A 14,991-nucleotide genomic window follows, 5' to 3' on the forward strand; every position below is an offset into this window, starting at 1 on the left:
TGCAACTTCTTTTATGGACAGTGTGAGGTTATAGAAAGAATGCTGCATTAATTATCAGAAGACCATTTATCCTTGTTCTAGCTTGCTATAAACAAAATATCTTTGTTTCCCAGGACTTCAGTTCACTTTACTCATGTCAAGTACAAGAATCAGACTAGAGTAAGTGGTTTCCATTTGGAACCCTAGAGATCTTCAGAGGGCCTTTGTGCAGAAAATGTGCTGTCATATCACCCACCCCTCTTTAACCTAAGCAGTTTATTGTCATCTATGTGGTATTAACATGCTATAATCCTAGTCCCGATCCCCATTCATCTTATTTTATATCTTCAACACTTCTTACTAAGGCAATTTGAAGTAGCTTTTCTAACCAGTCTACAGTTTGCTTTGTGATTCACAGATTTGATGTTATCTTCATACTCAAAAAATTATTTACCTCCTTGTTATTTGTAGCAAAACCTCCAATGTTCCTATAAACTTGTAAGACCATTTACAACTTGGATCCAACTACCTACCTTTTTTCAGCTCTCTCTCCTACCTCATCCTCACTTCTCTACATACTTTCATCCCATAAAGCCTTGACTTCCTATCATATTAGACTATTTTTCCTCAGATTTGTCAAATTTTCTGTATCAGATTGTGTCACAAGAATTTCACTAGACATTCTCAGTATTCATTAATGTCTAGTGTCAGACGACACTAGAAAATGTCACTAGAATGCATTTACTTTCTCAGATAAAGATGCTGTATATAATATAGGTATATTCAGCTTTTTAAAACAGTTATAAATGTAGTATTTCTTCCATGACTACTTCAAAAATTTCATTTCTTTTCTAGACTGTATTTTATTTAGTAAATTTGTTATATTCGTTATACTGTACTTTATATGAATTCATTTTGAATTGCCAAATGATTTTGAACTGATGAATGTTAATCCTTTTTATGGAGACATTCAATTTTGAATACATGTAATAATGTAAGTAAATACCAGTCAAGTTGATACCTTTGTTTTTTAATTTTGAGAATAAAAAGAGTCAAAATTATTATCTATTACACTAACACTAAACTGTTACACTAAGAATTTTTTTTATAATAAATTTTATTTTTATATTCCCCATACAGTTGCAACCCCCTTATTTTGACCCCAATCCCTCCCCTCCCGCCCCCTACCCCCCATAGAGTGTCTCTGGTTCATAGTTTTTTGTTGATTTTGATTTTCACTTTCTTATAGTTATTCATTTTCCTGGTCCCTTATTTAAGTTTTCTAGATTCCTGCTATGAGTGAGACCATCCGGTATTTTTCTTTTTCTTTCTGGCTTATTTCGCTGAGCATGATCCCTTCCAGCGCCATCCATGTTGCTGCAAATTGCATGTGTTTATCTTTTTTGAATGCTGAGTAATATTCCATGGTATATATGTACCACATCTTCTTAATCCAGTCATCTATTTTTGGGCATTTGGGTTGTTTCAAAAGCTGAGCTATTATAAATAGTTCTGCTATAAACATAGGGGTGCAGGTGCTCTTTGGAATGGATGTTTCTGTGTCCTTTGGGTAGATACCTAGGAGTGGAATTGCTGGATCATATGAAAGCTCTATGTTTAGTAGGTCCAGAAATCTCCACACAGCTCTCCATAGTGGTTGGACCAGTTTGCACTCCCACCAGCAATGCAGGAGAGTTCCTTTTTCTCCACAACCTCACCAACATTTGTTGTTGCTAGTTTTTTTAATATGTGCCATTCTCACTGGTGTAAGATGGTATCTCATGGTAGTTTTGATTTGCATTTCCCTGATTACAAGTGATGTTGAACATTTTTTCATATGCCTGTTGGCCATTTTCATTTCCTCTTCAGAGAAGTTTCTTTTTAGCTCTTCTGCCCATTTATTGACTGGATTATTTTCTTTGTTGTTGTTGAGTTTCATCAGCTCTTTGCAGATTTTTGTGATCAGATTTATGGTCAACTAATCTTTGACAAAGGAGCAAAGACTATGCATTGGAGCAAAGAAAGTTTGTTCAATAAATGGTGCTGGGAAAACTGGGTCGCTACATGCAAAAGAATGAAGCTTGACCACTACCTCACACCATACACAAAAATCAACTCAAAATGGATTAAAGAACTAGACATAAGACCTGAAACCATAAAATACATAGAAGGAAATATAGGCGAAACACTACGTGATATTCACATCAAAGACATCTTTACAGACACATCACCCAAAGCAGTGATAGTGAAGGCAAAGATAAACAGCTGGGACTACATCAAATTAAAGAGCTTCTGCACAGCAAAAGAGACAAAAACAAAAACAAAGAGAAACCCCACCGACTGGGAGAACATTTTTGCACACAACACTAATGATAAAGGACTGATTACACTAAGAATTTTTAAACCTATGTAATAGCAAAGATTTAAAATGATTTCGTGCAATGCAGGGTTGGGTTCTTCAGCCAGTAACTTGTACAGAGGAGGTGCTTAGTGAATATTGAATTATGTTGAATACAGATCTTGTATCTGAAACTACTTCTGATGTCATTATTACATGAGATTGAGAGAGCTGATGGCACAGCTCCTTATTTTTTTAATATTTTTATTTTATATATATATATTTATTACATCATCCTTCATTTTTGTACAATGTATGATTTCCTGTGAAATTCCCACCACCAATTCACCTGTGCACCATCACCATAGTCCCTTGTGCTCTTCCTACTCCTACCCTGATCTCTCTCCCTCCCCTACATTATGTCTCTGGTCTGTGATTGCCTGTTGGTTTTGATTTTTACTTTATTATAGTTATTTTTTTTCCTGATCCCTTATTTGGGTCCTCTACATTCCTCCTATAAGTGAAATCATCCGATATTTTTCTTTTTCTTTCTAGTTTATTTTGCTGAGCATAATCCCTTCCAGCTCCATCCTTGTTACTGCAAATGGCATGAGTTTATCCTTTTTGATTGCTGAGTAATATTCCATTGTGTATATATACCACATCTTCTTGATCCAGTCATCTATTTTGGGGTATTTGGGTGGTTTCCATAGCTTACCTATTGTAAATAGTGCTGTAATAAACATAGGTATGCAGGTGTCCCTTTGAATCAATGTTTTTGTGTCCTTTGGGTAGCTACCTAGGGATAGAATTACTAGATCATATGGAAGCTCCATATTAGAGGAACCTCCATGCAGCTTTCCATAGTGGTTGGACCAGTTTGTAGGAGAGTTCCTTTTTCTCCACATCCTCACCAACATTTGTCATTGCTAGTTTTTTAAGTATGTGCCATTCTCACTGGTGTAAGGTGGTATGTCATTGTGGTTTTGATTTGCATTTCCCTGATAACAAGTGATGTTGAACATTTTTTTCATATACCTGTTGGCCATTTGCATTTCCTCTTTGGAGAAGTGACTTTTTAGCTGTTCTGCCCATTTTTTGACTGGGTTATTTTTTTTTTAAACTTGATTGAAGACTTTATGGTACATAAAAGGTTTTTTTATAGTTGCTCTCAGCTTTTTTCACACTGACTTCCATTGTATTTGGGTGTTCTATGATCGAGATTGCTCAGCTGCTGCTGTTGCCATTCATGAACAGGGGCTATCTTTCCATTTCTTTGTGTCTTCGATTTCTTTTAACAGTGTTTAAAAATTTTCTTGGTATAGGTCCTTCACTTCTTTTCTTAGGTTTATTCCAAGTATTTGATTTTTTTTCAGTTATAAAAGGGATGATTTTCTTGATTTCTTCTTCTTCAGATTGATTGTTTACATATAGGAAGGCTACCAATTTTTGTGTGTATTTTTATTTATGCATACAGAACTGGGGTGTATGCCAGATGTGCAGGATGTGAGAGGATTCACCAGAGACAGAGTGGGGAGCAGAACAGTTGGATCCACTGAAACACACTCCTGAGGGGAGCAGTGGGCAAGACTGGAAAGGTCTGCTGCACCATGTGGGTTAGCGCCATGGGTAGGGATTGAACTCATGCCACATGGCTGGTGATAGCTTGATAATGCTTTAAAACCCTGTGCCATCAGCAATGTCCGGCATAATAGCTACTATAGTAAGATATTTTAATAAAATGTCTCTTCTAGAAAAATATCGGATGGTTTCACTTACAGCAGGAATATAGGGGAACAAAATAAGACATCATTGTAAAAAAAATAATAGCAGTACAAAACACAACAAAGACAATTATAAATCAGAGACATACTGCAGGGGAGGAGGCAGGAGAGGGATCAGAGGGAGGGAGAGAGGAGCACAGGGGACTGAGGTGATGGTGCACGGGTGCATTGGGGAAGGAAACTCTATGGGAACTACACCTAAGGGGATGGGTGGAAGCAAATATTGTTTAAAAATGAACAATGATGTAAAAAATTAAAAAAGTTAATTAAAAAAAAGTAGCTTTTTTCTCCTGAGTGACTATCAGTTGAATAAATTTAAAAATTAAAATTTTCTCCACTTTTAATTTGCTAACTTTATATAATAATTACTGATAAGAAATGTAAACTACATATAATAAAAAACAGGTATTTCTTCTCTAGGAAAGTTGCATTGTTGAGTTGTAGCCTGCATAGATGAGTTGTAGCATAGATGAGTACTGTTTTTAATGGCAGTGATAAATGACCTATGTTTTTATTTCAGTTTAGAGAATACACTTCCAAGCCTTTCTTTATATAAGAAATAAAAATAACATAGATACATAAATGCATAGTTAAATTTAGAACTGTTTATCAGTCTAACTTCTTCCCAGTAAATCCCTTACAAAAGTACCAAGCTACCAAGTGATTTTAGTCCCTTTTTTACAGTGTAGCCAGAGCTGGTAATGCTACCCAGTGTAATGCAATGCTCTAACATCAAGTTGTATACTCCAGATAAAATAATGCTCTTTTTCAATCTTTCTTTATACCTGGAACATACCATAGTACAATGTTTGTCTTTTGTTTTTGTTTCTACTTTTCATATAGTTGTTTATGAATGTTTGCTTATTGCACTGTATGTAATGCCCTCGATGATAGGAACCAGATCTTGCCAGCTGTGTGTCTCCAGTATTTAGTAAACCCTATATAATGGGCACGTAGTAAATATCTGTTATCAAAGAAGAAAATGCTATGCAACCCAAACATTAATTTCTGCAAAGCCTATTGTCTTAACATTATCCTTCTCATTCTTGTACCTACTTAGTTATTACATATTATATTATGTATTTGCCATTTCATTTTGTTGTTATTTTTGCAGTTGTTACCAAAAGATCTTGTAGTTTCAGTTATTGCAACTTTTCATTTGATTTTATTTTGTAACTTTTTTACTGTAATTATTAGTTGTAGCTGATTTATGCCTGTAATACTGTTATTTAGTTACAGATGACTCTATGTCCTCTTATTCTGGAAATGATATGCCAAGAAATGATAGTAGCGTGTGGTCAAAAGTAACAGAAGAAGGAACAGAACTGTCACAACGGCTTGTGAGGAGTGGTTTTGCTGGAACTGAAATAGACCCTGAAAATGAAGAACTTATGCTGAATATTAGCTCTCGACTACAAGCAGCAGTTGGAAAACTTCTAGAAGTCATAAGTGAAACTAGTAGTCAGGTAACCTCCTTATATTACTATGTACCGAGTTTGAATTAGGTTTTCTTTTAAGTTAAGCCAAGGAACAACTAAGTGTTTTATCTCTATTGTCTCCTAGAAATTTAGACTCTCCCTTAATAAATGATTGTGTTTGTGGCAGCCAATACTGATATCAGTAGTCTTTTTCAGTAACGAGGGTTAATGTAATATAGTGATGGATTCCTCAGGTTTTGAAATTCAGTGTTGTTTTAACTTTCAAATTTTCTAGATTCTTAAGCATTACTTTTTTCTATACCAAAGGAAATATTCATTTCATCATTGTATGAAATATTCTATTAGTATGTTATTTGAGGAATGATATAAGGAATCTCTAAAACAAACCATATGCTCTGGCATGTCACAACACTATTATGATTACAAATCCTACCTATAATTTCTTTGTGATTTTCGCAACCTTTTCACAAATGGGAGTGATTACCTCACTTTAGAAACCATGTCTGGGTAGAAAATTAGAATGTAGGACAGTTTCTGCATTAAATTACTATTTTTATGGCATTTTAAGGGATATAACCATTATATTTATAACTTAAATGGTAATTTTCCCTATTAAGTATTTATACAACCTATTGTAATTATGTCTGAAGTTATTATATCTGCAGTGTTTTAATATTATTTGTTGCTTTAAAATAAATAAAACTACCTTATGTATTTAAAAAATGTATAGCTTCAAGCCACTGTAGAATCGTAATGTATATAATCAAGATCGTATGCATTGTGATTAGCTATAAAGCTGTTATTAACATTTTTATTGATATATCTTTATTCGGCATATCCTGCATCCATAGGTACTTCAAAAGTTAGTGGAAAAGTTGAAAGAATGTCTTATTATTATTATTTTTTTAAAGATTTACTTATTTATTTATACAAGCACTGGGTACAGTCAGAAGCACGGGAGGGTGAGAGAATTCACCAGAGCCAGAGCAGGGAACAGAACAGGCATACTGACGCAATACACATCTGAGGGGAGCAGCAGGCACGGCAAGAGAGGTCTGTGCACCATGTGGGACCCTCGCCGGTGGCCGGGGATCAAACCGGCACTGCAGAAGCTGCGGGCAGCTTCGCAGCCCAGTGCTCTACCGCTGCGCCACCAGGGAGGCCCAAATGTCTTATTATTTCTGATGTCTGGCTTTCATTCATGCTGCTTCTTTTCTCTTAGAAATCATTCTGTATATGGGATATAATAAATTTAACAATGTTGTCATATATTTTGTGTTTTAAAACTAGATTCACTTACTTTTATGGTAAGTTAGTGACTGTAGACCATTTCTTTCATCATCTCTTGATTAGTGACCATTGAAATAATTTGCTAAACATGTTCTCATTAAAATGACTCCTCCCAAAAAAAAAATAATAATTTGCTAACCTATTATTTAGTTAACACCATTATCAATGTATTATTTTTTTTCTCTTGGTTACTTAATGTTGGCATTCAACAAAGAAGGCATATCAAAACAATATCTATTCAAATGAAATGTTTGTCGTCTTTAAATAATGACCCCAAACAATCTGATTCAGAGTCCGTGCTCTTTACTGCCACTTGCTCTGCCCTTTGGAAATGAAAAGAATGAATCACTCCGTCACTGCTGATAAGTCATGAATGTTATAGACTTTGGAGGGGGTCATTGATGACATTACAAGAAGAGTGTTAGTGGAGTAATTTAAGTAACTTATTAAGTAATTTCTAACTTAAGTAACCTAAGAGAAAATGAAAGGAAGGGCTTAAAAGACAAGTAGAACAAAGTAGGTATGTCAAAAAGAAAATTTGTGGCAAAAGACATAGCATGTTAATGTAAACCAGCATGAAATGTTTAAGGGCAATGGATAATTTGTATTGTAAATTCCCAGGATAGAATGTAGGAAATTGATAGAAGCTGAGCAAAGTGGAATGGGTAATGGTTAGATGTCAAAATCCCGTGGACTAAAGTAGGAGTTATAACTTTATGCTGAAAGATGTGAGGAGTTACTGAAATTTTTTTGACAAGAAGGTAATTACACCAAATTTTGAATTTAAAAAAATTAAGACATTATTTTTTTTTCCCCCTAAAGATTTATTTATACAAGCACTGGGTACAGAAGCGTGGGAGGGTGAGAGAATTCACCAGAGCCAGAGCTGGGAACAGAATAGGCAGACTGACTGAAATACACTGCTGAGGGGAGCAGCGGGCGCAACAGAAGAGGTCTGTCACACCATGTGGGACACTCGCCAGCAGCCGGGGATCGAACCACCGCTGCAGAGGCTGCAGGCAGCTTCGCAGCCCAGCACTCAACCGCTGCACCACCAGGGGAGGCCGACATTATTTTTAAGAGAAGTTTTAGGTTAACAGCAAATTGAGTGGAGAGTACAGAAGTATTGCATGTATCTCCTGCCCCCACAGACACATAGCCAACCCCACTATAAAAATCCTGCGCCAGAGTGATATATTTCTTACAGTTGATGGGCCCCATCACTTGTCATTATCATCCAAATACCATAATTGACATTAGGGTTCACTCCTAGTAATGTATATTCCATGGGTTTAGACAAATGTGTAATGACTTATATCCACCATTATATTATCATGCAGAATAGTATCACTGCCCTAAAAAGTCCTCTGTGCTCTGCTTATACATCTCTTGCCTCCCCATTAATCCCTGGCAAGTAGTGATCTGTATGCTGTCTTCATAGTTTTACCTTTATCAAAATGTCATTTAGTTGGAAGCAGTCTATAGCTTTTTTCAAACTGGCTTCTTTACTTAGAAATACTCATTAAAATTTTCGCCATGTGTTTGCATGATTAGAAAACTATTTTTTTTTTTCTGAATGTTTACCATAGTGTATGCATTTACCTACTAAAGAGCAACTTGCTTGCTTCCAGGTTTTGGCATTTTATGAATGAAGCTGCTATATAAGTAGACAGGTGCTTATATGAATACAAATTTTCTTTTTATTTGGGTAAATACCAAGGAGTGTGGATACTAGGATGCATATTAAGATGTTTAGTTTTATAACAAACTTTCAAAGTGTCTTCTAGTGTATCTTTTTGTATCCCCCCCAGCAATTTAAGAGAATCCCTGTTGCTCCATTTCCTTCACAGCGTTTGGTATAGTCAGTGTTGGGTTTTGGCCATTCTGATAGGTGCATAATGGTAGCCCACTGTTGTTTAATTTGCACTTCCCACCTGAAATAATATGTGGAGCATCTTTTCATATACATAATTGCCATTTGTATGTCTTTGTTGAGGTGTCAAGATCTTTTGCCCATTTAAATTTCAGAGTTGTGTATTAGAGAGATTCCTCAGGCAGCAGTGTGATAAGTGGATAGACACAAAGATGGTGAGGAAGAAATGCTGACGGTGGACAAACAGAAGACCACAGAACAATCCAAGTGAAAACTCTCTATGAGTAAATTAAGAGAGGAGTAAAGTAACTTAGAATATCTTTAGGAAGTTGAATTTGATAGCCGTTGTATGACTGTGTGTGGGCGATAAGGAATAGGGAAGGAAAACAGGTATGAATCCTTGACCAATCAAGTTGCAAGATAGTTCATTTACTGAGAGGATGCAAAATAAGTGAATACTAATTTTTTTTTATATTTATTTATTTATGCATACAAGAGCTGTGGTGCAGGCCAGAGATGTGGGGGGTGAGAGGATTCACCAGAGACTGAGTGGGGAGCAGAACAGGCATATCTACTGAAATACATGGCAGAGGGGAGCAGCAGGTGCGACAGGAAAGGTCTGCTACGCTATGTGGGTCTAATCCCTGGCTGGGGAACAAACTTGTGCTACACTGGGTGCGGATAGCTTCATAGTGCTGTATCTTAACCCTTTGTGCCACCAGGGAGGCTCTGGAATACTAATTCCTGCTTTAGATAACATTAAGTTTGAAATACATGGAGGAGGGGCATCAGGTCAAAATATTTACTTAACTAGAGTTTGCGGGAAAAACAGGTTAGAAGTTGTCATGACTTCTGAAGGCATTTGAAGTCATGGTTTTGGAGAGTGTACATTGCTCATTTTGTGTGTGTGTGCTGGTCTTAGAGTGTTGAAAGAGAAGAAAAATAAATAAGTATATATACATCAAGAATGGGAGATAAGAGGAAAGTCAAGTGAATGGTGTTACAAAAGCCAAATGAGAGATTTTCCAAAAATAGAGCGGTATGGATACTTAAGATTTAGTGTCCATTATATGTTTTCAGTATGGATGTTGTCAGTGGCTTTGATAAGAAGAGTTTCATGGAGTTCGTAGAGGAACAATTCAGAATTCACAGAGTTGAAGAAATAGAGCCAGTAACTTCATAACACTTAGCCGTGAAAAAAAGAGGATAGCACTCTCTTGAGGAGAGTATGTTTTGTTTGTTTTTTAAGGTAGGAATAGTTCATATTGAGTAGCAGTGGAGAAGTTGAAGATGCAGAACAGAGGGAGGCTTTATAGAGTCAGATTCTTGGAATAGGTAAGAATGGAATCCAGAGTACCAAGTAGAAGGTAGAACATGTGGCCTTTGGATCAGTGAGGCTTTCCTCCATTAAAATTGGAGAGCGGGATTATTACAGTTGATTGAGTTTGAGATTGTGATTCTTGAATATTCAAGGTTCATTCTTTTTAATTGTTCGATTTTAGTGGTATGGTTTTTATACAATGTATAATTTTTGTGAAAGTTACGTGATTATTCCTTGTACTAAGTTGTAAGGTGCATCCTGCCTATTGGTTGGGATAGTTTTCATTGTTGTATGAGGAAAAGTGCTATCCTCAAGCCCTTAGAGAATACCCTCAAGTTAATCTTTCTAACATCAGTCAGTTTCTTCGTAATTTTGCAGAAATATTATCTTTGAGAGCATGGTTTCAGATTCTTGATTCTTGTGTCAGGTAGAAATGGGAGTTTTTTCAACAATTAACGTTTTCCAGAATCTAGAGATAATGTAAGCCATCAGAGATTATTTACCAAGACATTCCCTTAGATCTTGGAAGAAATTAATGAATAAGAAATTAATTCATACTGGGCCTCCCCGGTGGCGCAGCGGTTGAGCGCTGGGTTGCAAAGCTGCCTGCGGCCTCTGCGGCGCCGGTTCAATCCCCCGCTGCTCCCCGGCCACCGGAGGAGGATCCCACATGGTGCGCAGACCTCTCCTGCCGCCCGCTGCTCCCCTCAGCAGTGTACTTCAGCCCTTCTGCCTGCTCTGCTCCCCGCTCTGGCTCTGGTGAATTCTCTCACCCTCCCGCGCTTCTGACTGTACCCAGTGCATGTATAAACAAAACAAACAAATATAATAAATAAATAAATAAAGAAAACATGCCTCTATAAAAAAAAAAGAAATTAATTCATACAGAATGATTTTTATTAGAATGGAACTGAAGCCAAAGATTTGTGTTTTCTCAAAGAAAGGAAACTTTCCCTAAGAATAAAACAGTAGAATAAATTAAGACCTTGTTTTATCATTGTTGTGTTCTAAACAAAACTATAATCAAACAGTTGAAACACACTTTGCCACTAGTTGTTGTCCTCAGTGTGCTTATTAGGTGAAGGTTCTGCCAATGTTGTGTCTAGGATTCAGTCCCTCTACAAAATAATTTAGAGAAATAAATAAAATCTGAAAGAGCAACAGAAATGTTCCAATTTGAGGGAAATGTTTATGGAGAAATAAGGTTAAATAACAACACTATATAGTTAAAATAAAGCTATTTAATTTGAGAAATAGAACTCTATGCCCCAAATTAATAGCATTCATATATACATTAAATTTGTTTCTGAAACTGGGGATAATAAGGGAGACTTAAAAATTGAGTGTCCTTCTGAAAATTGAAGCCATTTTACTTCAACTGATTTTGATTGCAAAAGTTTTACATGTTTTCTAAACAGAAACAAAAACATAGTAGAATATAATTTTAATTATTGTAATTCAGAGATAACTGAACATTAACCAATAAAATATACTATTAGTTAACACTGTAATTAGAGCTATTTGTCTATATAGTCAGTCATCTTTACTACTGTTTTTAAGTCTTTTATTCTCCTTAATCTTACTCTATTTGTGACTAATTTCTTACCCTTGATTTATGTTCCTAATTATAAAGGGATACCCCATACTTACAAGTTTTTTTTCCATGCATGGTATCAAGTTTTACATGCTTACAAAATAAGGAAACATTGAATATAATTTGAAATATTTTAATTCGGATCACCTTTCTGAATGTAACTGTTTGCCCCATTTTAAATTGTTTTAATCTTCTGCCTTTTTTAGGTTGTTTTTTTCTTTTTTTCATGTAGTTGTTTCTTAGCTTGACCTAAATATTACTATAAATAGGATACTTTCTTGCTTACTGGTTTTATGTTTACTTCAAATAAGAGGAATTGGACACCAGTTAATCAAAATAAACTGTAATTTGCAGAGGGAGCAGGAAAAGAGTGAGAAGTATTTGATATGCTAAACATGGTTTCTACCAGTTCATAAAACTGAGCAGTTAAATTATTGATAATTTTTTTGTCCGCTGCAGCCCAGATTTAGTTGTACCAGTGTTGGGATTAATCCTTCTCTTTTTACAGTTATTAAGACAGTTTCACAAATTAGCTGGAAGGCTGATATAAATATACCATAGTAAACAGAAATTTGTCATTGCTTAATCTAGACTTAAAAGAGGCAGCCCCCCTCCCAAACCATTTCTCTGTAGATTCTATACTATTTGAAGAAAAACTCATTCTTTCTGCCCTAATTATTAACTTATTGTGAAATGTGTATTGGCTTCTTTAATATGTACTGAAAGTGACTAGAAAAGGGATTTTTGCTGATATTACCTGCTTGCTTTAGTATGTGTAGATAAAGATTTTAGCAGATAAAGATTTTATGGATATAAAAAGTAGATAAAGATTTTATGGGGCCTCCCTAGTGGCGCAGCGGTTGAGCGCTGGGTTGCAAAGCCTCTGCGGCCTCTGCGGTGCCGGTTCGATCCCCGTCTGCTCCCCAGCCACCGCAGGAGGGTCCCACATGGCGCGCAGACCTCTCCTGCCGCCCGCTGCTCCCCTCAGCAGTGTACTTCGGTCCTTCTGCCTGCTCTGCTCCCCGCTCTGGCTCTGGTGAATTCTCTCACCCTCCCGCGCTTCTGACTGTACCCAGTGCATGTATAAACAAATAAATAAATAAATAAATAAAAATTCATGCCTCTTTAAAAAAAAAAAAGATTTTATGGATATTGGATATTTTATTGCTAGACAGAGAAAAAGCACCAAAATGAAACCCTTTTCATTTTTTTTTAAAGATTTATTTATTTATACAAGAATCAGGGTACAGGCCAGATGCGCAGGAGGGTGAGAGGATTCACCAGAGATAGAGCAGGGAACAGAACAGGCAGACTGACGAAATACACTGCTGAGGGGAGCAGCGGGCATTACAGGAGAGGTCTGCTGCGCCATGTAGGACCCTTGCTGTCTGGCCGGGATCGAACCGGCGCTGCAGAGGCTGCAGACAGCTTCACAGTGCTGCGCTCAACTGCCTGTGCCACCAGGGGAGGCCCAGACCTTTTCATTTATTTTTTTAAAGATTTATTTTATTTATTTATGCATACAAGAGTTAGGGTATAGGCCAGAGGTGTGGAGGTTGGAGAGGGCAGAGGTGAGAGGCTTCACCAGAGACAGAGTAGGAAGCAGAATAGGTGGAGTCACTGAAATACACTGCTGAGGGTGGAGCAGTGAGTGAGACAGGAGAGGTCTGCTGCACCATGTGGGTCAGCTCCCTGGCCAGGGATTGAACTCATGCTGTAGTGGCTGCAGATTGCTTCATAGTGCTGAGGCTTAACCCTTTGATCCACCAGGGAGGCTCCCCAATTTTCATTTATTTAAAACAGCTTTCATTGCTGAGGATTTTTAAATAAAGTATTTTTCCCTTAACATTCACTATATAAACAATTCAATGTGGGAGTGTTATATTTAGTTCTAGTGACTGTTCAAAAGAAAGAATATTATTTTTAGAGACATGTCAAAAGGAAGTATTAGTTTAGTTTTCCAGAAATAATTAAGAATATTTAATGTACTTGAAGAACTAACTGGTTTTGTGGAAACAAACCCACTTGATTTCACAATTATAAATTTAAAAATTTTTAATGGAGTGGAAAAACACTAGCTTATCTAAGAAGCATTGTAGACTTGCCTAAATTCCCTTTGAAGGCTCTTAAATGGAACTTGGATCTTGTTGGGCAGGCTTTTTTGTGGGCGTATTAATTCACATTCCACCTGTCACTATACCTACAGGTAAAGACATTAAGCCACACCCTCTGTTCTGACCTTTCCCTCAGGGGACACTGACTAGAATCTTTGGCTCAGTTTGAGAGCCTGTTTGAACAGCTCAGTTCAGAAGAGCTTTTACTTTTGATTGCGTCAAGCAGCAAGAACAGGGAAATAATGTTGTTACTACATTTCTGGAGACTGCTACTATGGAGATTTAAAACCTGACCTTCCCTGCCAAGGTTCTACTTGGAAGACTTCCTTATTTTCACGGACAGATTTGATGCTAAAAGTAGTTTTATTGCTCAGCTAATTAGATATTTACATTTTCATTCTTCCATTCCATTAAGGATTTAGTTAATTATTTTAGTTAAAAATGTGTTTTACTTGCTTTTTTTTTTTTTGCTTGTTTTGTGTATGTGTTTATATTAATGAAGACTGGATCTAGTTTTTTGTTTTGTTTCGTTTTAAGTTTGTAGGGCTTTTTCTTTTGTTTATCTTATCAGTTGTATGAATTCTATTATGTTTACTTGGTAGTACTAAAAAAGAACTTTATTTCTGCTATGGTACATCTTGATAAACTAAAAAACTTTTAATATAGTGGAAAACTGATAAAATGAATTAGGAAAATTGGCAGATTTGGCTTCTAGGATGGATTCTTACAGGACCTATTTGGCTACTGTCAAACTCAGTGGTTCTTGGTTGGAAGAACAGGATGAAGACATTTATGAGGTTGAATCTCGTGTGCCTTTACCCTACCCTTTTCCTCTATGTGAACATTTGGATGAAAGTAACTCAGTTATTGTTAATACTTCTATTTTTCATTTTTTTCATAAAAGAAATGGGCACATATTAAAACTTATTTCTAAAATCTCACTGCCTGCCCCACCTTACTCAGTAAGTATAATTTTTTTAATACCTTTAACTTATACTTTTAGTTTTTCAGACATTTAATTTAGAAAACTACGTATAGAGAAATGAACTTTAAATTTTTAGTAAGGGAAATGGAATAGAATCTGTTGTTTGATATGTTACTAGTCATTCATTTTGGATTTATTGAAGTCCTGAATTTGGTCTAAGAGCCCCAACCCAGCTGTGCTTTTAATTCTAGAAAGCAGAACAAGGCAGTATTGCGTTCTCCTATGCCAAGCAAGCTATTTTAAAAACCCTGCTTGTCTTAAAGAGTATTGTTTT

General features: G+C 36.2%; 1 protein-coding gene across 8 annotated transcripts in view; it reads left to right on the top strand.

The window, feature by feature from the left end:
* AKAP9 (A-kinase anchoring protein 9) overlaps positions 1–14,991 on the top strand; it is a 147,780-nt gene that overhangs the window by 79,177 nt on the left and 53,612 nt on the right. For 7 of the 8 annotated variants that reach the window (XM_037507653.2, XM_037507644.2, XM_054692324.1 and 4 more), the window contains one exon: positions 5,335–5,567. In XM_037507653.2, the coding sequence (XP_037363550.1) occupies positions 5,335–5,567 (233 nt within the window). Of the gene's footprint in view, positions 1–5,334; positions 5,568–14,394; positions 14,695–14,991 lie in introns of those variants that run through there. The other variant, XM_037507673.2, reaches the window with a different exon arrangement.

The sequence above is a fragment of the Talpa occidentalis genome, unplaced genomic scaffold (genome assembly GCF_014898055.3).
Source record: "Talpa occidentalis isolate TD23 unplaced genomic scaffold, MPIMG_talOcc4v2.1, whole genome shotgun sequence".
Lineage (NCBI taxonomy): Eukaryota > Metazoa > Chordata > Mammalia > Eulipotyphla > Talpidae > Talpa > Talpa occidentalis.